We start from the raw sequence: 22,385 nt of genomic DNA, 5'->3' as shown, positions 1-22,385 counted from the left end.
CAGGCTGGTGAACAAAGCCACCCACAGGACTTTGGGGAGTGGGGGTCTGGGGGTTCAGTGGGGCTGGATGCCGGGCTGCAGCAGGCACTGGTGCATCTCCCAGCCCCGTGCAGACACCACTCTGCTGCTCCGCAGCACCTCAGCACTGTGTCTCTGGGCAGGAGACACTTCAGCTCCAGCCAGCGCTATAAATAAACCCACGTTCTTTTATCCCATCAAATAGGTTCTCATTGATTTTACCTATTCCTCCTCCCCCCTGTATCCCTTTGGTGTGTGAAGTCAGCTGTGGAGGAGCTTGGGGAGCTACAAGCTTGGTGGGGAAAATGCCACCCCCTCCAGCCCCTCTTCCCAGAAATAGCTGCTCTCCCCTGGTTTTCACTCTCTGAAAAGGCGGCACTGCTGCAGGAGAAGAAACGAAGCTCCCCGGTGGAAGTTTGCTGGCTAATTATTTATTAATCTCCTGACAGTGCAATCTCCAGCAGCAAGGCAGCCTCTGAGCCCCACACCGTGGGAAGGGGGATGAGGAGGGTGGAGAGCTCTCCTGGTGGGGCTTTCTTGCCGTGGCCAAGGAGCTCAGGGTGAGCCGACACATCACATCTGTCTCTGGCTGCTCTGGTTGCAGTTGTACCACAAAAGGGGTAAGGTTGGCCCATCCCAGGAACCCTGGAAACTGCTGAGGGCTAATCCCAGGGTGGTCTCTCGTCCCTTGAGGGTGATGTCAGCTGGGGGGCTCAGGCCCCCCAGCCCAGGCAGTGCGTGGATGCTGACTTGCTGTGAGCAGCTCTTCTGCACACAGGAGCTCCCCATGCAGGGATGGCAACAGAAATAATGCAGCAAATCACAGCTCACACAGTCTTCCTAGCACTTGAAAGCATCTCGAGAGCTTAAAAAGCTGCAAGATGCTCTCATTCCCATCCTCTCCCCGCTCCCCTTGCCTTGTGCTTTGGGCCCCCCTTCCCGGGGACTGGGGGGGGGTATCAATTTCCCAGGCAACGGGTGCCCGTTTGAGCACGGCGAGCGCTGCCCGCACCGTGCGGGAGGCAGGGCGGCCGCGTGCTGCCCGCCGGAGCGGGCTCCGGGTGACTCATCTCCATGCAGTATGCAATTACCACGGCAAGTGCAGGCCCCTGCTGTTCCGCACAGGTATCTGTGTCAGCCAGGGCTATTTCCAGCTCTCTCTCCGCACTCCCAGCTCCGTGGAGAGGTAAGGAACACAGCCGCCTCGCTCCTCCGCCTGCCACAGGGACGGGCACGAGATTCCCAGGAGCGGCGAGCCGGGGGGATTGGATATTGCATCCAAACACCCGAATTGCACAACTGGGGGGAGGAGAGAGCGGTGTGGCATTGCCCACGCGTTCCATGTATTTAAGGGCGCAGGCACAGCCCCGGCCCGGCCGGAGATGAGGGAGCGATGCGGCCGCGCTGCACAGCGCCCGTCGCAGCGGCTCCGCGCCAGGCGGGCAGGATTTAGAGCCGTCATTATCAGCGGTGCTGGTAGCGCTAGAAAAGAAGCAGCAAGGATGGGATAAAGCAGAGTTTGAAAAATGCTCTGGCCTGGAAAGGCAGGGGAGGGAACCAGGATAAAAGGAGCGCAGCAATGTGCGGCAGCGCCTTCCCCCTTCCCTGATGGAGCAGATAATTGCAAGCTCCGTGGGTCAGAGGCTCTGTCCCTCGTTCTGTACATCCAGTGCCCACCATCCTCCATCAAGCTGCGCTCAGAGAGTGAGATTTTTGGATCCCCAAAATGTTTGCCTAATATTTTGCTTGTTACTTCTCCCTCTGGTTGCTGCAAGCGGGTAGCGGGGGAAAGCTCAGGGGTTGAGCACATCCAAGCAAGGGCTCCAGGGCTCCAGCCTCATGCCTGGATCATGGCAGGGGTTTACCGCTGGGGCTGGCCCACCAGGGCAGCAGATGCAGCCCAGTCCCTATGGAGGGCTCTGTGCCTCAACCTCCTGCCTTGCCTGACATGTGCCCACCAAGCTGGCCCTGGGAGCATGTGAGACCACAGCCAGATCTCTCACCAGGGTGGGCTGTGCCCCTGCAGACCAGGTACTGGGCTGCAAGAGGCATTGAGTGCCTTTGTCCTTCTCATACCCCTCAGCAGAGCCCTTGACATGGGAGAGAGAACTGCTATAGTATTTTGCTGGAAAATCACATTAATCATCCTCGGCACCGCCTCCCTGGCCTTTGTCACAGTTTGGTGCCCCAGCACCAGCTTTAAAAGCATTATTTATTTTTAATAAAAGCTGATCTACAGAGTGACGTTGCCGGGATGATAAAAATAAAAATGCAGTGGTTGTCACAACTGTCAGCATCCCTGGGAATGGGGTCTGGCAGTGCCCGGCTGCACTCCCCTCCAGCCTGTGCTGCTGCATGGGCAGGGGAGGAAGCAGCTGGCAGCATGTGGCTTGGGCAGCCTCTGTGCCAGGGAAAGCAGCTCCTGCTTTTTATTTTAATACACAGGCACACTTCTTCAGTATACTCGTAATTTTCTAAATGTTTAGTAACTTTAATTTCATTTACTGCATGATTAAATGAGCAAATATGACATATACAAATGTGGGGAAGCAAATTAGTTTATTAAGTCCCTTCATTAAAAGAACTATGTATTATTAAAATATCTGTGTTGCAATGTGCTGATATCATATTAGCAACAGTAATAAGAAATCCTGTTTATCCATATGAAACTAGATTTTCAGGGCATGGATCTGGCAGCACGCACCAAGTCATAGCATGGCTGAGGCCCTAAACCACGGTGCCTGGTGGCATCCCCATTTGCCCAGGGAGCCATGGAGGGTCATGGGGCAGCATTCCGTAGTCCAAGCTGGCGGACAGGCTGAGATCTTCATCCCGAGGTAATCCATGGAAAAGTCTGCCTCTATTCCCACAGCAGTGTCCCATCAGGCAGGGGGAGCAGGAAGTATGCAGGAAGCAAGCAGGAAGCACATCTTGTTCAATTCCTGAGCTTCTCTTCTCCTTCCATTGCTCTTCCTTTAGGCAGATGGGAACAAAGGGTTTCTCCCTGTGTTTTCCAAACTAGCTTTATCCACATAGCCCCCTGAGCAATGGGATTTGAATGCTGCCTGGCCAAAGCAGAGCACAGCCATGGGGGACAAAACAAAACCAGCATTCACGGGCGGTCATTTAAATTCCCAGCAGCTGTTCCCTCCCAGCACACTCATGTCTGCCCTCCTTTGCTGTCCCCAGGCACTTTCAGAGACTTTTTCCCTGGGTGCTATGGGAGCTGGTCTTCCAGCAAGTTCACCCATGACCAGCATCCTTCCTCCTCCTCCTCCTCCTGCCTGATAAAAATAAGCATCTGTTGGGGCAGCAGCTGGGAGTCTGCATACACGAGGGCTTCAGCACCTGAAGGTGCCTCCTCCCTGCCCCCGAGCAGTGCATCATGTAGGGTCACCCAGCTGCTCTCCCCTGGAACCCCCCGTGCTCACTGGCACCCCCGACCTCTACACCAGTTCCCAGTGCCCCACAGCTGCCTCCCTGGCTCCAGCTCATTCCCATTTCCTCATGATTGTGCCTGGCCCCCTGAGGCTGAGCCATGCTGTGGGGGCGGCTGCCCAGCCTGTCTCCAGCACCTCACCACGTGGCTTCAGTGGGAGAACTCCCCGGGGCAGGGGCGCAGGCTGGCGTGCACCCCGGGACACAGGGAGAACCCAGTGGGATGGGGCTTCAGGCCAAACGTAGCCACAGGAGCCCGAGCAGGAGCTCAGCGGAGCCTTTCAGCCCCAAGCACGGCTCACATGAGGAAGAAATTGCTCTTGCACATGTTTAGGTCTGGTTGGGTTTAACCCCAGTCCTGCCTTGCTGTGGGGGCCCAGCCACGAGCAGGCAGCGACACGCCGGGCCCGGCAGCAGGAGCCAGCACACGGCAACTCCCAGCCAGAGACTGGCAGCTGCTCTGAAGAGCTGGTGGTGAAATGCTGCCTGCAGCCCCATTACGGCTGCGAGCGCAAATGAGTTTAGTGGCCTCAATTTAATTCCCATTTGTACATGGTGGAAAAAAAAGAAAAAGTGGAAGAAGAGCGAAATCACGGACTGGCTGGGATGGGGGATGCGCCAGCCGCAGCCACGTGGGAGGCACGAGCTCCAGGGATGTGCTGAGCCCTGGGCAGAGGGTGCTGTGCTGGCAGGAGGGATGGGTGCCACAGGGGGACGAGAGGGACATGTTGCTCTTGATGGATGTGCCCAGTTCATGCAGCTGGAGCCCATCAGCACCAGGCATAGGGCTCCCGTGTCCCAGCAGGAAACCCAGACCGATGGCAAGTGTCTGGGCTGCTGGGGGCCAAGCCAAGCCCTGTGGGGTGAATGCCTATGTCTCCCTCCTCTCCTCATCCCGGGATGTGTGTGGGGCTGGAGCAAACCTGGCCGAGGGAAGGCTGGAGGAGGAGAGGTGCCATGTAAAGCCCCCAGGAGCCAGGGCTCTGATTTCAAAAAATAAAGTGAGGTTTTCATCTGCATTTGCTTAGTGAGTTAATGACTTTATTTCTGATTTGATGCTCTTGTCCCTGATGACTCAGGCACGAAAAGGGAGAGCTGATAAGAGCAAAGAGGCCCAGCCAGAGGGATGCTGGTGGCTGCTCTGTGCCTGGTGTCCCCCACCTGGATTCCTTCCAGGGGATTCCAGAAATGCTATCAACTTTGGGAGCGGGACAGGGAGGGCAGCAGCTCGGGGTGGTGAAAGCAGTAGCAGCAGCCACCCCCGATAAGAGAGGGGCTCTGCCCCTTTATGGCTGTGGTGAAGGCACAGAAGCACAAGGTATTCTATACTTGGTGTGACCTGCCCCAGTCATGCTGGACCCCCCCACGTCCTGTTCTGGGAGGAACAAACCTCTCTGATTGGGAGGATGGGAAACATTCTCCTTCCCGCCACCCCCAGCTGAAACCTCTATGCCCACCCCTTGCCCCTGGGTGACTGCTGAGGCCTGGTAGGCAGCTGGGAATGCCCCCAGCCTGGGGGAGTTAATCAGTCCCAGAGCAACCCAGCCTCTCCCACCTCCATTTCTCCATCATGAGAATACAAACAGTGTGTTTTGGCTGAGTGAGCGGGTTTAGATTGGGAGGGCAATCCCAACCCCACTGCACCCAGTTCCCCCCAGCCTTAAGAAGGGCAAAAGGCACTTTTTCTTTGGTGAGAAGGAGGTTTCTCCTCTCCCCATCCCTTGCTTCCAAGTTTGTCAGTCCCACATAGACATGAACAGAGCTCTCTGCATCTGGAGGGTTAACATCTCAGCTCTTCCAAATAAATAGAAAATGACCCAGTTTCTTTATTTTTCTCCTTTCCCAAAGTCCAAGAACCCAAAAAATGAGATGGCAAGTGGAAACCACAAATAGATTTCGTGTATCCTGGCAGAGCTGGGAGATAAAAAGCAGGGAAAAGGACTCCTGCCTCCCCTGCTCAGATCTGGGTATGGTGCAGCACATCCTCCATGGGGTTAGCTTTCCTGGGCCAAAGAAGCAGAAGAGGCTTTGGGTATGATCCCACCTCAAATCCTGATCCCTGGGGGTCCAGGCTGTTCCCAGGCAGGGTGGGAGCTTCCCCAGCACTGCTCCCATCTGCCTTGCTCCAAATGTTAAGGTGAGCAGCAGAACGTGCCCAGCCTTCAACTATTCCTATCACGTCCCATCTGGAGACAGAAATCTGCCTGCTGGCTTTACAATTAAAATTGAAATGATTTGATTATGGGGCTTCATTAGTAAAAACAAACACCAGGCAGCCTCCCTCCCTTTCCCCCCCCATCCCCGCCCAGCCGTTCCTCCCTGGGGCTGTTTTAGGTAAATCCCAGCCAGGATGCGGCCGGGCACACAAAAGGCTTCGTGTCTGCAGCTTGTACCTATAGTCGGGTGCAGCCCAACGAATGCAAATTTTAGATCCACAAATCCTCTCCTTCGGGTAGAGATGCAGGAACAGCCTTGGGTTGACGGCTTGATAACTGCACGGACTGCCTGGCAGCCGGCACAGCGAGGGCTGGAGTGGCAGCAGGGTATTTTCCAGCCCCTCTGGATGCTTACAGATGTTACCAGGGGTCTTCCCCAAACCTTGGGGCTCCTGATTTGCACTTTTACTCCATTCCCTTCGTTCCGTGAGTCCTTTCAATGGAACCATTTGCACCTTCGCACCAACCTGGACCTGCCATTGCTGGATCTGTTTTTCTTCCCCGCAGCTGGCTCATCCCACGGGAAGGGCTGGGCAGGCACAGAGCAGGCTGCCGGTGGTGTATGCAGATGCTCAGAGTCCCTAAAGCATTGGCAGTTCTGGGGGAAGTAATTCAATTAACACTAGGGGCGTTGGGAACAGGCTGTGCAGGCTGGGAGAGAAGGAATGCTAATGAAGGAGGGCTTGGGAATGCTGCTGGGTTAGAGTGCACTCGCCTGGCTGCTCCCAGTGACTGGTTTTCTCCAGTAGTGACAGGACAAGGGGGAATGGTTTCAAACCGAAAGAGAGTAGAGTTAGATTACCTATTAAGAAGAAATTCTTCCCTGTGAGGGTGGCAAGGCCCTGGCACGAGTTGCCCAGAGAAGCTGTGGCTGCCCCATGCCTGGAAGTGTTCAAGGCCAGGTTAGATGGGGCTTGGAGCAACCTGGACTGGTGGAAGGTGTCTCTGATCATGGTAGGGGGTTGGAGGTAGATGATCTTTGTGCTTCCTTCCAACCCAGGCCATTCTATAATTCCATGATTCTATGGGATGGCTCTGGCAGTGGGAACGTGAGGCGGGAATGAGGCAGCCTTTCTGCCTCTCATGCCTGATGTGAGGAGAGGGCTTTGGAATGGCTCTTGACTCTGAGTTGGTGGCCCATTTGAGGGGAGCTGTGGCCATGGGTATCTATCCCCTTTGCTGAGCTGGGTAACAGGACAGGGCAGCTGTCACAGGGGCTGGAGGGAGGGCATGAGAATATTCTGCACCTCCTCCCCACCACACTCATTCCTTACCTCCTGTGGCCTCTGGAAAGCCCTGAGGTGCTCTCCAGCCAGCAGGGTGACCTTGGGGACAAGACAAGCGCTCAGAGATCTGCCTTTTTCTGCCACAGCAGATGAAGCCCTTGTGCCATGGGGCCAAGGAAGCCCCAGGGGAAAGGCTGCATTGCCTCAGGACCACCAGCTTGAGATCCTGCCTGGGGTCCCCCCGGGTCACGGTGGGGCAGGGGCAGGGGGTAGGGACTGGATGAGCTATTTGTGATGGATAGTGTTGCCTGGCTGTTCCAGCTGACTCATGTCAGGACCCGGCTGGCTTCCCAAAGGCATGAAGCCTCCCCCAGAGGGGTGGTACTGCAGACAGGGCAGGCGGCTGCAGGACATGGGTTATAAAGTTACACCAAAGAAAGAGCAGCTCCAGGCGGGATGCTCCTCTCCCTGGCCATGTGCCATCTGCCTGCCCAGCCTCAGCTCAGCCTCTGGGGATGCTCCAGCTCCATTCCTCATGCAGAAGCCTGGATGCAGCCCAGGGATAGCGGGGCCTGGTTGCCAGGATGTGCTCTAATAGTGGGGTCTGAGTCTGGGAATGTGATCTGCTAGGGGGGTTTGGCTGCAGGAACGTGCTCCAACAGCTGAGCTAAGCTACAGGCAGTGGGGCCAGACCCCTGGGCAAGTGTCAGCAAGCCAGTGGCACTAACGGCATTGCTGTCCTACCCAGGCTTGCCTTGTGGGCTAAATCTTAAACCAGATCAAGGGTTTAACTTTATCAGTGGCTGGGAAAACGTGGCACCATTTCCCCGGGGCAAAGTATCTTGATCCCTGCAAAAATCCCAGACTGCTCTCACTCAGCAGCTCCATGGCACTCGTGTCTGCCCCTTTGGCACAGGGACTCGCAGGATACTCTGGAGCAGGGAGCATCCTGTGTCCCATGCCCAACCTGGGCTCCCAGCTGGTCTTCCCTCCAAAATCACAGCTTGCACAGACCCAGGAGCACCAGCAGTAGGAGATGGCACTTCCCCTTGCGGGGTGTACCTGGGTATGGATTGCCCTCCCAGCAGGCAGTGCAGGAGGAAAGCCACCACCGGAGCTGAGACTTCTGTGTCCCCTCAGGGGAGCCCCTCCACTGGCACCACAATCTCCCCACCAGCCCCGCCAGCTCCCCAGCTCTGGAAAACCTCCCACAACCCCTGCACAGAGCAGGATGATTGATTATTGTTATTAGAGCTGGAGAACAGTTTCTGTGCACATCCAGGTGGTTCAGCAGCAATTAGTCACCCACCGGTGAGGGGGAACCAGGCTGACCCTCTGTCCCTGCCAAGGTGGGAGCTCTCTGCTGCCTGAGCGAGGGTCTGAGGCGGCCCCTGGCACAGCAGGATGGAGCCCTATCTCCGAATGGAGCCCTGTCTCCTCAAGGGCTGTATCTGATGGGCAAGGGCAGGGCTTTGGCAGCGGTACAGCCCCAGGGCAGGGCTCGAACCTGAGCTGATCCCAGCACCCCGAGGGCATCTGATAGGGGTAAGGAAGTGGGAGGGCAGCCCCCAGTCCCACGGCAGAGATCTGCCCCCATCCAGGGTGATGCAGCAGCAGCAGCTTGTGCTTTTACATGGGGCAGGCACAGCAGAGGGGCTGAGAGGGAGGGGAGGGACTACGGGCAGCCCCTGGCACAGCCGTCCCGCGGGGCTGTGCCAGGCACAGCTCCAGCCCGGGGCTCATCTGGCAGCGCAGCGACAGCAGGACATCGGCACAGCCGGCTGCGGGCTGGGAAGGGGGGGCCGTAATGACGGTCCATCTCAGCAAAGGTAGCAGAGCATGAAAGCAATTTCACACTTTATTAGACAATTCAGGTGCCAGCTGCACCAGCCTGGAGCGAGCACTGCTGCTCACACCTCCACTCCTGCTTTGCAGCCCCAGGGCCACTCTCTGTGGGGCTCAGCCCTCCCTCAGGCCATGCTGGTCATGGTTGGTGCACGAGGGGCCAGTGGGGGCTGATGGGGGCCAGGGCTGCTCCTTATGGGCCTGGCAACAGTGCAGCATAGGCTAGCTCTGCTCAGAGCCAGCTCAGCCTCACAGAGAGGGTGAACTCAAGCTCCATGCCCACAGTCACAGCCCCGCTTGGGCTGGCTGTGCCCTTCAGCCCAGGGCAACCGCCCTGCTCCTTCTGGGTCCCCTCTCTCCTTTCCTTCCCCACCCTCCATTGCTCTGTTGTTCCCCTACTCCTATTCTGCACTTCTGTGGTGAAGGGATGGTCTGGGTTTGGGAGCCTGGGCTTGGGGCTTCCCTGGCAGCTGCTTTCCTCTTGCCCCCCTCTGCTTCCTGGGTGCCCCAGCAGAGCCATCGGGCACATCGACACCTGGGCACAGCCATCCTCCTGCAATCCAGGTGTCTTCACCTGGAGATGTGCTTTGTGGCCCTCTACCCTGTGTCCCCAGGGCCCAGCACGCCCCACAGAGCAGGAGAGAGCAGAGTCTGAGCTGCCACCGTGCTGGCGCCCCATGCCCTGGGGACATGGCCGTGCACTGTCACACCCCACAGGTGGACGCTGTCCAAATGCCTTCACGTCCAGGATATGAATCAGCCCGGACAGGAGTGCAACAGCCGCTCCTGGATAACCGGAGTCGCCCCAGAGGCTGCTCTGGCAGCCAGGCTGTGTCGGTGCCAAATTCCTTGCAGGCTGGCAGGCAGGTTGCAGGCAGCAGTGCCTGCCTGGCTCTGCTGCCACCTCACAGATCAGCCCCTGGGCATGGCAAAACACTGGCCTGTCATGTGTTTCCCTCCCCCTTGCATGGCTCTGCCTCCGTGGTGCCAAGCCACGGCGCCGTGGTGCCCAGTCAGGGCAATGCCTGACCTTGACCTGACCTCCTGAGCAGCCATCCCTGCCCAGCTGTCACCCCATGCCCCTGGCCACAGGCATGTTCCACCGGACCAGCCAGAGCATTCCTCCTGGGAGAGCCTGTCCTTGACGGGCTATTTAAAGGCACGCTTGTGCCCTTTATCCCCCGTCATGTTTAGGCTGGAAGAGCCCTGTACCCACCAGGGACTCCAAGAGGGCACTTCCAGACTCAGGGCAGCAGCAGTGCAGTGAGTTTGGGTGAAATCATGAGAGAAGTGAGGGATGTTGGCACCTGCATCCTGCAGTCAAGTACTAGGCCATGTCCTGAGGACATGGTGAAGGTCCCATGGGCATCCAGGCTGGCAGCAGGGCTGGTGGCAACTGCAGAGCCCAGCTCACCCCTTTGGATCCAAAGACCAGAGGAGCCCCATGAGCTGATTCCCTCTTCCTAGCTGGGACCATCTGCCACCAGGACCTTGGGGTGGGCAGGACACCAGTCCCACTGCTGCTGGGCAGGGTGCTGGTGCTGGCTGGCTCAGGACCCTCTTGGTGCTTGGGCTGCACCTCGCTTGGAGCACAACTGCCTTATCTGACAAGGGACAGAGGACAGGCAGCTGCTGCCTGACACAAGCAGCATGTCCCCAGTGCAGTGTCGCCTGCAGAGCACTGGAGGGTGGCTCCTGTACATCTGCTTGTGGGATGTGCAGGGACTGTTTCCACCTTGCCCTGCAAGCCTGTCAGCCTGGCAAGTGCTAGTAGATGGGCTTGGGTAGGCAGATAGAGTGAGGACCCAAGAGAGGCAGCAGGGATTTGGGACACCTCACTACGTCCTGCATGTGGGTGAGCTCGGGGCTTCCAATGGCTCCTGAGCAGAGGCAGCTGCCCCCCAGATAACCCCAGGACCCTGCAGAGAGTGAACCCCACAGAGTTCTGCCTCAAACCAGGCACATGGACCCACATGTGGGGTGCACACAACAGTGTCTGGGGCCTGTCCTCACCTGCCTGGCATCCACCCCATCCCTCCCCACATGGCACAAGGCTTGGGTGAGGACATACCACCTCTGCCCCCCTGCCCAGCCCGCAGCGTGGGAACCCGCATGCAGTCCCCACATCCCCCGGGGAGCCCGTGGGTGGCCGGGCGTGCTGCCTGTCCGTCGGCAGGGCACGGGGCCCGGCGTGCCGGCGCTCGCCAGCCGGGACACCGCACCTTTGATGCGGATGCCCAGGGCAGCCGGGACGACGCCAGGCTGCCGCACCGGCGGGTGCCTGCACTGCCCACGGTGGGCGAGGGGTGGTCAGCGTGGTCCCATGGTCTGAGCTCTCCCGCGGTGCCCTGGGGGCTCTGACACCATGGCAGTGCTGCCGTGGGCACGGCTGCCAACCCGCAGCCCCATCAGCATCTCCAAACAGTGTCAGCACGACGGCAGAGAAGCTGAGGCACGGAGCTGGGGAGCCTCAGGAGTGGTGGCAGGGGAAGGAGGGAGTGTGGTCTCCATCCTCAGACCGAGCCTTAGGTCAGGGACTGACTGGCACTTACTGATTCTCCCAAAAACCTCTTCCACGGGACCTCCGTCAACCGCCGGGTCGTAGGGGGATGGGGCGCTCAGGGAGCCTTGGGAGCCGGGATCTCCGTCCCATACCGGGCTGTGCCCCCGCACCCCACGGCCCCCGCACCAGTGCTCCCAGTACGCGCCAAGCGGGCACTGGGCGCTGGTTCGGGGCTCCCTCTGGTGGCCGCTCCGGGCGGGGCCAGCGCTGCCGCGGGCACTCAGGTGCCCAAGTGCCCCGGTGCTCAAGTGCCCGAGTGCCCCGGTGTCCAGTTGCCCAGGTGTCCAGCTGTGCAGATGCCCAGATGCCCAAGTGCTCAGTGCCCAGGTGCCCCATGCCCGGCTTAGGGCCTCTCTGCAGCACTGCACCTTTGCAACTCAGTCCTGATCTAACCAGGGACGATGCTGCCTCATCATCCCCTGGGGCACATTTGTCACTGACAAAGAATTCAGCAAATCCCTGGATAACTGCAGCCACCTGCCCTCACTCCCTCAGTGCTGCTTTGCGTTGTGCAAACACACACACGGGGCACCCTCACGCCTCCTGCCACCACTCCTGCACCCTCACGCCTCCCACCACCACTCCTCCACGCCATCCTCGCACCCCTGTCCCCCGGGCCATATTCTGCCCACCCTTCCCAGACTGGGGCTGCCTCCCTCCAGCATCTCCCGTGAGGAGTCCTCCGGTACCAAGCCGACTGCTCCCATCTGATGAAGCCCGTGCCCTTGGGTGTGGGCTGGCCATGCTCACACGGGCAAGCTCCAGCCCATGGGCTCCTGCACGGGGACGGTCACCAGGTAGCTGGAGGGCACATAGCCCCTCTGGCCGTTCACCTCCACCAGGCTCCATTCCTTGCTCCCCTTCTTGTCGTGTGGCTCCAGCACCACCACGGGCTGCCCTGCCTGGAGATTCACCTCCTGCGGACTCCTGGCTGCGAAGGAGAAGCCGGCGACCACCTGTGAAAGGCAGGGAAGGAGGGAGGAAGCCATTGCTGGACATGAGAGTCAAAAGGAGATGGACACACATGGCAGGGCAGGCCATTCTGAGAGGGCAGCGCTGCAGTGACACGCATGGAGGGACACTGGGGACCCACCAAGCACAGTTGTCTTGCTCTGTTCCCCCTGGTGCCAGCAAGGAGGACATCAGCTTCATGTGACACTCACACGGGGGTGTGACACTCCCTGCTGGGCACGTGGCTGCACATGTGTGACCATGTGTGTGCTGGAAAAGCAGGTCCACCTTCCCACCCACACAAGAACTAGCATGGAGCTGGTGGTGTTGCTAGGAATGGCCCTGGGGGTGTCCCCCACTCTCACCTGGAATGTTGGGGTGAAGGTGGCCACCTGGGGCTTGGGAGCTTCAGGTAATGCATAGGAATGTCTCCTTCTCTCTGTGCCACTCTCCGGGGTTAGCAAATCCATCCCGCGTTGCTGGCTTTGTACCGGGGAATACGGCTGGAGTTTTGCAGCAGGCACAAACCCTCGGGGACCTGGAGGACATGGACACACACAGGTCATGGGGCCCCACTACCTGACACATGTAGGACTGGTCAGAGGAGAGAGGAATGACACTTTGGTTGTTGCTTGGCTTGGCACAGTGGCCCTGCTCAAACTAGTCCATCACTAGGGAATATCCAGCAGAAACCCCCTCCCACAAAAGAGGAATTCCATGTGTTTCTGTGTGCATGGATTCTCCTTTCTCAGCCACAACACTTCATGAGTGTTCCCTCGGGGAATGAATCGGGACGCCTGAACCTCACAGCTAATGGCAACGGGTGTAGCTGGTAAAGCTGAGGTGGGTTTGGGCTGAACAAAGCCTGGAAGGGAGGACCCAGGAGGCCATGGCCTGCTGTTTCATTCAGGATGAGGAAGTGGTGTGGGTTTGGTTCCTGACCCCGGTGCCAAGGCAGGGGGAGGCTGCCCATCGTGCTCACGGTACCTCCAGCATCCACCAGCCATCTGCTCGTGTTCCCCTTCGTGTCGGCACTTTGCAGAAGAGCTACAATCTGTCCCCTCAGCAAGGTCAGGTCCAAGTCTTTGCTGCCACTGATGTTGCTTGTCACTTGGTAAAGTTTGTCTGGGCCGTGCTTGCTCACAAGGGAGAGGACCTTTCGCTCCTCAGCAGGGTTCAGAGGCTGGCGGGGAGCAGGAGACATGGGAGCACTTGATGAAACACACAGGAGACTGAGGCCCTCCGTGTACACATGCCCTCCCTTCTGCAGGATCACATCCCAGTGAGAGGTTAGAGGACCCCTAGCCTCCTTCACACTATCTGCTCTACCCCATGGTTTGGAGATGAGTGCCCAGAACCAGAATTGCTGAGCTGCTTCATCCCTGGTTATTTCCAGCCAGCTGCTGTCAGCGGGAAATACTGTGGCCATGGCAACCGTCTGGGTCACTTTCTCAGCCAGCCTCCCTGCCGAGGGGATGTCCTGCACTGGGGGGTCAGAGTTCTATCTCTTTATCCAGCTGGCCTGAGACATCCCCTTCCCAACCCCTACCTGTGTCACAGGGCTCGGCATGACGGTCTCAAAGGTCTGGCAGAAGGTCCGGATCTGAGCACCTGACTGCTGCAAGGTGTCTTCCACCACCTTCCAGAAACTGGGCAGAGGCATGTGGCCATGGGGCATCTGTGGAGACAAACTCTGAGATCAGAGAGGGCCCTGGGGAGAGGAAGAGCTGTGGGTAGGGTCAGAAGAGAAGGAGCAAGAAGAAAAGGGTTGAGAAAGCAAGAGAACAGACCTGGCTAATAAAGATGCACCTCTCTGACTGTGAGCCACTTTCTCTGGGCAGGACCATCACACATGGGGCTCTTGGGTTGTATTCAGCCAACCAGAGCAGTCCCTCACTCCTGTTGTCCAGCCCTGAGCTCACAGCCTGTCCCAAATGACTATAAAGGGAGACAGGTAGGTGTAGCTCCAGGGTAGACGTCTGCAGCATAAGCAGCCCAGACTCAGCAAGGGTAACCCACTCTCCTGACTAGGTATGAGCAGTGCCAGAGAGGACACCTGCACCTGGCTGCACCTTGTTCTCATCCTGATCATGGATCAGTCCAGAGCCATGCTCTGCCCCAGGGCTTTCCACTGCCCTGACCCTCCATGTTTGCATCAGGCTCAAGAGTACCACAGGGAGGAGTTCTGGGAGACATCTCCCAGGTGATGGGTGTTGAGGGATCCTTGTTCCTCAAGCCAGAAGCTGCCTTTCTCCTCCTTGCCTTCCTAGCACAGAGCTCTCAGGAGCTCAGAGTTAACACTGATCTCTCAGGCAGCAGCACACCAATAAATTACCAGTAGTGTCCGCAAAGAGAAAGCAACAGTTTCTGGCAGTGCAGAAGAGAAAATTTGGCTTTCCCCAGGCAGGGAGGAGGAGAGATTGCTTACAAATCCTGTCTGCAAGGGTGGGCTTGGGCCACAGCAAACCTTCAGAGCCTGGATGTCTAAGATGTCTCAAGCCTGCAGAAGATCTGGCTCAGCTCATGTGCCTGTTTGGGCACACACGCCGACGGGTCATACTCACCTGCTCCAGCTCCTTGTCTGCCCGTTGCAGGACCTGGGCAGCCAAGTCCCGCTGCAGGGCACTGAAGGAGCACAGGATCTGCCTCAGGAGCTGCACAGCCACCTGGTTGAACTGCGGGAGCTCTGCCATGAGCAGGTCATTGATGGCGAGGTAGGTGTTCATGGCTGCCTCCTCGTCATATGTCACGCTGCCCATCTCGCTCTTCCGCTCCTGGATCTCCTCGTAGTCCAGCAGCTTGTCCAGGCGCTTCTTGACCAGCTGCTGTGGCCCCACCAGCATGTCTGAGAGGCTGCTGAGGGGCTGGCAGACCAGCCTGTCCAGCCGTCGCTTCTGTGAGGTGAGAGAACCCAAACCCCAAAGTGAGCTCCCCAAACGGGACCAGCTGCCTGCACGGGGCACTGTCTTATGGGGCGTAAAAGGCTTGGGGACCTGTTGAGGGGCTTTGTGTGGAGTGGGAAGCATCTGAGGCATCTTTTCCTGAAGGCACATAGGATGCCAAGCAAAGCAAACCCTTGGTAGAGAGCAGTCATGCCTGCCACAATTCCTAACTTGTGCTCCATGCAAATGACCAGGTAGGAGCCCTTAATGGCCGGGACCAGTTTTACCTGGGCCTCCCTCCACACTCCTGCCCATAGCCCATTTAAGGGCCCTCTGCCCCTGCCTGTTACTGTGGGTGTGCTGGTTTCTGTGTCCTTGGATCTCTGCTATAGGTAGGCCAGCTCCTGGATGCACCCATCAGAGAGACAGTGCAGCTTGTCTCCAGTCCTGGATGGGCTCTGGAGCTGTGTTGTAGTTGTGACTCTGTCCAGGCCCTCCCTTCTCTTCTGGATAGACCCTGAAGCTGGTTCCTCACTTCATGTGTCTGGGACTGCTGGTGGATCCTGTTACTTGCTCCTGGCTCTGCTGCAAATTTGAGGCCTCAGGGGACTGTGAGGACACTGCTCTGGGGTCCCCCTCAGCTCCTGGCTGCCCTGCCTTGTGTGAGCAGCCAGCCCCCACTGTGCCCTGGCAGAAGGTGGGGAGAGCAATGCTTGGCTGAAGGAGATGTGCAGGCAAGGAGCACTCACAAACTCTGGGAAGACAGTGTACTGGAGGCATTCTGCGAAGTGCCGATACTGCTGGGCAGGTCCTTCATCCATCTGCAGGTCACGCTGGTGTGGGGTGGGCAACAGGAATGCCTGAAAGGGAGAAAGCATCAGACTCCCTTACCTCCTGCCCAATCCTATATGGGGAGCCCTTCTCAATATTTTTATGACAAGGTCTTTCCAGCCCATGAACTGCTGCTTTCTGAACCCTCTGCCATTTCCTGAGGCTTTCCTGATAATACTGTCTGGGGATTGCATGTTTTGCCATCGCTCATACTTTCATTTCCCTCAGATGCCCCAAGGAATTTCTATGAGAAAATCACAGTAGCTGCTGACCCAGGTGATTTCAGAAGGGAAATTTGTTGTCAGGACTGATATGGGGACATTTCTGCCTTACATCCGTTATTAAAGCAAGAATCCCCAGGCTGAACAACACTTGGCCTTTTCAGTCATTTAAGACCTTGAAATAATGATAAGTTTAAGGACAGATTATTCTCAAATGGCATCAGCTCAGACTGTGTTGTCAAAGCCTCAGCTTTGGTTTAAGCTCCCCTGGACCTGAGCAATCCTTGGATGTTGTGCAACTCCCCGACACAACAGGACACTTTAGCTGAGCTGCAAATCCCTGAACATCCCCAGCAGCTATTGCTTTCCTAAGTGTTCTACAATCCCAACAAACAGGTCCTGAAGCCTGAACAGGGCCAACTCCTTGCCAGTGGTCAAGGTTTTACCTCTAAATGGCCCAGGTAGGATGCTACGTTCTCCTTCAGGGTGGCCACACTGGACACCACACACTGGAATTTCTCTTCCAGGTCATCATACTCCTTATCCTCTGTCTGCAAGGCAAGAGGCAGCTTATTACCAGCCAGGTTCCCATTGCAGGGGGCTAACACAGAAGCCAGGCACTTGCCTGAAGCTGACAGGGCTGGGGACAGGCAGGGGAGACTCTGAGGGGCTCCAGAAATCTGGAGAGGGGACAAGACATGGGTTGCTTGGGGTGCAAGCAGCAACAAGGCTTTTGGTGTGGTCGTGGTGCTGGGGGACACAGGGTGTCTTTGCTTTTGTTAGGATGCTCAAGGATCCTGTAGGTCCTTTGGGGCCAAAGTTCTGCCCTGCAATGTTCCGAGGAAGGGAGCGAGGTGTGTCCCTGCATCCCTCCTGCCCTGCTGGTCCTTGGGATGGAGGACCAGGAGGCATCCTTAGGCTGCTCCACAATGGGACTGTGGCTCCTGTGTCAGCATCAGCCACCCCACCCTGGCCCCACACTCCCCATTCCTTGGGGGAGGCACCTCGGGAGCAGCAGAAAGCCCCAGAATTGACCTGAGGAGAGGCAGCAGGTCCCTGGGTGCAGGCAGAGGGGTGTGGGCTGCCCACCTTGGCCACGATGCCGGCCTCGTGCATGAGGAGCCGGCTCAGCCGCGTGGTTTTCTTGGCGATGGAGTGGGTGTTGAGGCGCGCCAGGCGATCCCGCAGCGTCAGGTGCTCGGCCTTGTTGTATTTGGTTGCTGCCTCGGGTGGGGGCGACACAAAGTGGGGGGGGAAAAGATCAGAAGAGGAGACTTCATGGCAACATCCTCAGCAGCCTGAGCAGGCAACAAGGGTGAACAGCACAGGGGCTGGGGCTGATCAACAGGATAAGCACAACCCACATCAAAGAAGGAAAGTACTAGGGAAACCAGAAAGAAGCCAAGCTCCCATCTGTGGAGAGCCTGATTTCTCCTGTCTCAAGGGCAGGAGTGTTCTTTTCAGTTCCCCAGACCCAGGAATGCAGACAGACTGGTTTTATCCTCAGCCCCCCTGCCCATGCCACTCTGCTCCTGCAGCCTTCAGGTCTTGCCCAGAGTGGCATTTACAGGACCAGAGCAGTTCCAGGAGCTGCCTGCACAGAGTGTGTGGCTCCACCAGGCAGGATGGGTGGAGAGCAGGAGAGCTTTGAACTGATTTAAGTGGTAATTAGCGCAACACCAAGGGGAGACAACTGGGGTTGGGCTGAGGGTTCCCAGGGGCTGTGCCCCCTGCCTGCACTGAGCCCCCCGACCGCTCACCTACTTCCCTGCGCCGTTTGTACTCGTTGATGTTGGCATTGACCTGGGCCATGGCACGAGCAGCTGCCTGCAGGGCTGAGTGGGCACTGGAACTGGCTGGGGTGTTCTTCAGGATCTTCTCCAGCAGCAGTGGGTACTTGGTGACTCTCTGCACCGGCATCACCAGGAAGAAGCTGAGGTCTGATGCGCCTGTGTGAGGCCTGATGGAGAGGGGAATTGCTCAAGGCTGGTGTGGAGAGCTGCCTTCCTGCCCCGCTGCTCCTGCCAGCTTCTCTGCAAGTGTTTTGGGGAGACAGCAGCCCAAAAGTCATAGGAGATTTCTGGTTGTGAACCCTTGCTCCTTTCCAGCTGCGGGGCCACTGCTGTCCCCGTCAGCCCCGAGGGCAGTGCCAGCCCCACATGGGCACCCTGCCTCCCTGAACAGTGCTGTGCTTGTCTAGCTATGAGACACAGGATCTGTGCTCGCTCTGTGAGCAACAGGGAGGGAGAGAGTGAGCAAAGTGCAGGCAAGACTCCCCTTTGACCCAAAGGCAAGGCATATCTCATTCAGGAATCACATCACCCATGCTCTAAGCAGCAAATCCCAGGAGCTTCTCCACTGCCACTCCTGCATCTCCTGGCTCTAACAGTGTTTGTGACCCACCTGATAGTTCAGGACGGGTTTGGAAGGTCCTACAGGGGCAGCCTGTCTCTCTGGTCAAGTTGGGGAACAGTGGGGGAGGCAGCAGCTGCCCATGACACCCATCCTTTATTTTGGGGTCCACCATAAAAAATCACCAACTGTAGTGGCCCTTTGGCAAGTGGCCCCAAGGATCCAGGACGGGTTGCCAGGGATTACACCAGGAAATGCCACAAAGGCAGTGGCCATGATATTACACCCAGACTGGGGACACATATCCATACAGGTAGCTTGTCCAGAGAGTTGAAGGGCAAAGCCAGTAGGTAAAACAGGGAGAGGAAGGTGGTGGCCTCAGCAGCAGGTACCTACACTGTGGCATTCAGAGTCTCCAAGATCTCCTCCTGCAGCCTGGGGTCCTTGCGGTAGCTCTCCACCAGCTGGAGGGCATGGTCGTAGCTGGCACAGTAGATCTTGTAGACAGTCTCCATCTCTTCCTTGAACTCATGGAACAGGGTGCCTGGGGAAGGAGAGTGAGGCTGGAAAGTTTGGTCCTTTCCTATGGCCTCAGAGAAAACCCCTCAGAGAGTGGGGGGTTTTCCCCAGCCTGCTGGAAGGGTGAAGCCAGCAAAGCAGTGCCAGCCGAGGGTGACAGAGCAGTGCTCTGCAGCCAGGCACCTCTGTCTAGCTGGGCCTGATGATCTTCCCCCTCCACTGTTTGCAGGCTGGGCAGGTCTGCCTTGACTCTGTGGGGCAGGCTCCCTGCGGACACCGATGTGCTGGCAGCAGCACTTCCCAGAGCCAGGGGAGGTGCAGGAGGTGTCAGGGCAGGTGGGATGGGGATGGAATCTACACATGCCCAGCGCTGGGCAGTGGCACTTCCAGCACCAGCAAAGGCATGGGTGGGCACAGGTCAGCTATTGGCAGTGCACCACTTACTGATGCAGAGCAGCTGCTCCTGCCCCTGGGTGGCCGTGGCCTCAAGACCCTTCAGAAACCGTCTGGAGACATGGAGGATGTCGTCGGTGTTAGAGAAGAGCCCTTCCAGGTCCAGATCAGGCAGCTGAAGGGAACAAAGATGCCCCAGGCTAAGCCAAATATGTCAGAGATGGGCTGTGTGTTCCAGAGGCACTCACGCCCCCCTGAGCACTCATCTGCCCCGTGTGACACCCCAGGACCTGGAGCAATGCTCTGTTTCAGGAGGTTTTGGGAATGCTGAGACCTGTCTGTGCTCCAAAGTGGGGCAGTGAGGTCTTTTCACATTACAGACACAGGGTTACAGTTGTAGGATATCTGTACTTGGTCAGACCAAATGCCCATCCAACCCCATACCTTGCCTGGTCAGGGGGAGCCCAGCAGGAAGGTGGAAGGTGAGCACATGGTAACCTCCCTGCAGGGATTTGGGCATCTTGCCGCTCTCAACAGATTCACCCCACAGTGCCCAGCCCCTGGGCAGGGGGATGTACCCCACGTCACCTGCTTCTTCTGGAGGTGTGCCCGGATGTCCGACACACAGAGCTGGATGTTGTGGACATAGCTGGCCTCGGTAGTGATGAGCTCCTCTACAGCCAGCCGCTGGCTCAGCTCCATCCTGTCACAGGGCAGCACCTCCTCGTAGATGGCCTCTTCAGCCTCCTCTGCATCCTCAGCATCAGGCTCCGCCCCACTGGCACTCGCCATCTCGGCAGGGCACTCTGCAGGGGTGGCAGGAGGTAGGAACAGGCTGTGGCAAGGGCAGGCTGGTGCTCTGGTGCACAACCCAGAGCAGTGGCCGTGCTCCCTCCCCTGTGCCAGGGGCACCACACGGCACATCCCCAGGGACACTCAATCCATCTGCATTTACAAGCAAGGCATGGATGACACTCCATAAAAGCATGAAGTGCTGCAAGGCAGGAACAGTCTGGCTGCCGTGGGCAGACACCCACGTGTGGCAGGCAGGGACTTGCCACACACACACACACATGCATGTGCCCAAACTCCAGGGACCATATGCAGGGCCAGGGTACAGGCAAGAGAGGCCTCCAGGTGCAGGCAGGGGCCTGGCAGCTCCCACACAGCTCTGGGACTGTGCTGGGGCTGTCCTCGAGGGCAGAGTGGGGTTTGCCACCTCTGCTCCAGCTCCTTGCTGCCAGGGCCAGTTGTTCCCTCCCTGCCCTGGCTGTCGGCGCCTGGCACCTTGCCTTGTCTTTAAGGGCCCTGTTCAAAGTACAAAGAGTGTTTCTGCAGTGCTTGAACAAGAGATGCTTCTGTGACAGCGAGAGCTGGTTTAAAAGCCACTGGGATGGGGGGGAGAAGTGGGCAAAACTGCTGACGCCTCTGCCAGATGCACTGGCAGCCCCTGGTATGCAATGCCTGTGCCCTGCCTGGCACGGGGCACTGCCTTGTGTCTGCCTGCAGAGAGTGTGGAAAATCAGAGCTGATTCATGACTGTTTTCTTCTCAGGAAACATGCTCTGCTCTAACTGATACCGAGCAGGATGGAGCAGCTCCCAAAGCATCACAGATAGTGGTTGATTCCTGGCAGGAGGCCTTGAGGGAGAAAGATGTGGCACGGCCCACACCAGCACAGTGCACAGCTTGGCTGGATCCAGATCCCAGCCAGGGGAAGGAATTCTGCCAGGCTTTCCACCTGCCTGTGGAGGAGGTGAAGAGCAAAGGCAAAGCAGAGGTGGCTTGGCAGAGTAAAAGCAAGATGGCACAAGCAGCAGCACATGAAGGCCGGCTCTGTCCCTGCTCTCTGCTGCCTGCCCAGCCAGTGCCAACCTCCACAGCCAGATTGCAACAAGCCAGGTGCCCACTTTGGAAGCTGCAGCCCCGGGCCCCTGCAGTGGGAGCAGGGAGAGGGGCTGGTAGGACAGCCCAAGCCTCTGCTGGGGAGGGTCCAGTTAATAAGCAGGGCGAATGTCCCCTCCTGGCATACGCCCACTGCTGTGCTGGAGGAGAGCTGGGTTTGGCACAGCAAGCAAACACAAGTGAGAGGGCATTGGACCTCCACCTGCCTGACAGGGGTACGTCACCCTGCCAGCTGTCATCCCTGCCCTCTGCAATTTGGCTGCCTCCCCTGCCTGTGGCATGGCACTGGCTCCTATATGACATGGGAAGTAGAAGGCACTTTTCTGCACCCCTCTGGATGCTTCCAAGGTGTCCAGGCAGAAGGATTTCCATCAAGGACTGTTGGACAAGCTCAGTGTCCTCTGCCCAGGCAAAACCCTTGCACAGAGGAAGGGCTGTGGTGGAGGCAGGTGGAAAGCCCTGACCTGAGACACCCCCCCAGCTCTGGAGGGATGTCCTGCAGCTCAGGGCATGCCAGCATTGATCCCCGCAGCAGCATCCCCAGAGCACGCAGCTGCTTTGGGGGGTTTTCCCCAGGCTGCAGAAACCTTCTTCTCTCTGCTCACCCCCCTGGCCTGAGGCATCGGAGGGGTAAAGGAACTGTGCAAAATTAAAACGCAGCATTTCTGGGCAGCGTTGGAGCAGCTGGAGAGCGAAGGAGCGGCTTTCGTTTCCCCAGCCCTTCCTCCCGGGCAACTGCCCGCGTTTGAGCTGTGACTGCCACCTCAGTGGGTCCCATCCCAGCATCCCTGTCCGTAACGAACGGGCTCCCAGCATCCCTGTCCGTAACGGGGGGGGCTCTGAGCATCCCTGTTTGTAACCACGGGGCTCCGAGCACGCCTGTCTGTAACCAGGGGGCTCCCAGCATCCCTGTTTGTAACCAGAGGGCTTCCAGCATCCCTGTCTGTAACGAAGGGGCTCCCAGCATCCCTGTCTGTAACCAGGGGGCTCCGGGCATCCCAGTCCGTATCGCGGACACGGCCGCCC

General features: G+C 58.0%; 1 protein-coding gene across 1 annotated transcript in view; it reads right to left on the bottom strand.

Annotated features, from left to right (window-relative positions):
- Nucleotides 1-11,923: 11,923 nt before the first annotated feature.
- ARHGEF37 (Rho guanine nucleotide exchange factor 37) overlaps nucleotides 11,924-22,385 on the bottom strand; it is a 12,138-nt gene continuing 1,676 nt past the window's right edge. Inside the window, exons 2-13 of the mRNA XM_018073531.2 lie at nucleotides 20,044-20,261; nucleotides 19,507-19,630; nucleotides 18,940-19,087; nucleotides 17,952-18,151; nucleotides 17,281-17,411; nucleotides 16,638-16,742; nucleotides 15,889-15,999; nucleotides 14,822-15,151; nucleotides 13,807-13,935; nucleotides 13,245-13,440; nucleotides 12,623-12,795; nucleotides 11,924-12,262 (exon numbers count right to left, since the gene is read on the bottom strand). Of these exons, the coding sequence (XP_017929020.1) occupies nucleotides 12,053-12,262; nucleotides 12,623-12,795; nucleotides 13,245-13,440; nucleotides 13,807-13,935; nucleotides 14,822-15,151; nucleotides 15,889-15,999; nucleotides 16,638-16,742; nucleotides 17,281-17,411; nucleotides 17,952-18,151; nucleotides 18,940-19,087; nucleotides 19,507-19,630; nucleotides 20,044-20,247 (2,061 nt within the window). The 5' untranslated portion in view covers nucleotides 20,248-20,261 and the 3' untranslated portion in view covers nucleotides 11,924-12,052. The remainder of the gene's footprint in view (nucleotides 12,263-12,622; nucleotides 12,796-13,244; nucleotides 13,441-13,806; nucleotides 13,936-14,821; nucleotides 15,152-15,888; nucleotides 16,000-16,637; nucleotides 16,743-17,280; nucleotides 17,412-17,951; nucleotides 18,152-18,939; nucleotides 19,088-19,506; nucleotides 19,631-20,043; nucleotides 20,262-22,385) is intronic.

Source organism: Manacus vitellinus, unplaced genomic scaffold (genome assembly GCF_001715985.3).
Source record: "Manacus vitellinus isolate BGI_N305 unplaced genomic scaffold, ASM171598v3 scaffold_25_pilon, whole genome shotgun sequence".
In the NCBI taxonomy this organism is placed as follows: Eukaryota; Metazoa; Chordata; class Aves; order Passeriformes; family Pipridae; genus Manacus; species Manacus vitellinus.
The sequence above is the reverse complement of the archived record's forward strand: the minus strand, read 5'-3'. Positions and strand labels throughout refer to the sequence as shown.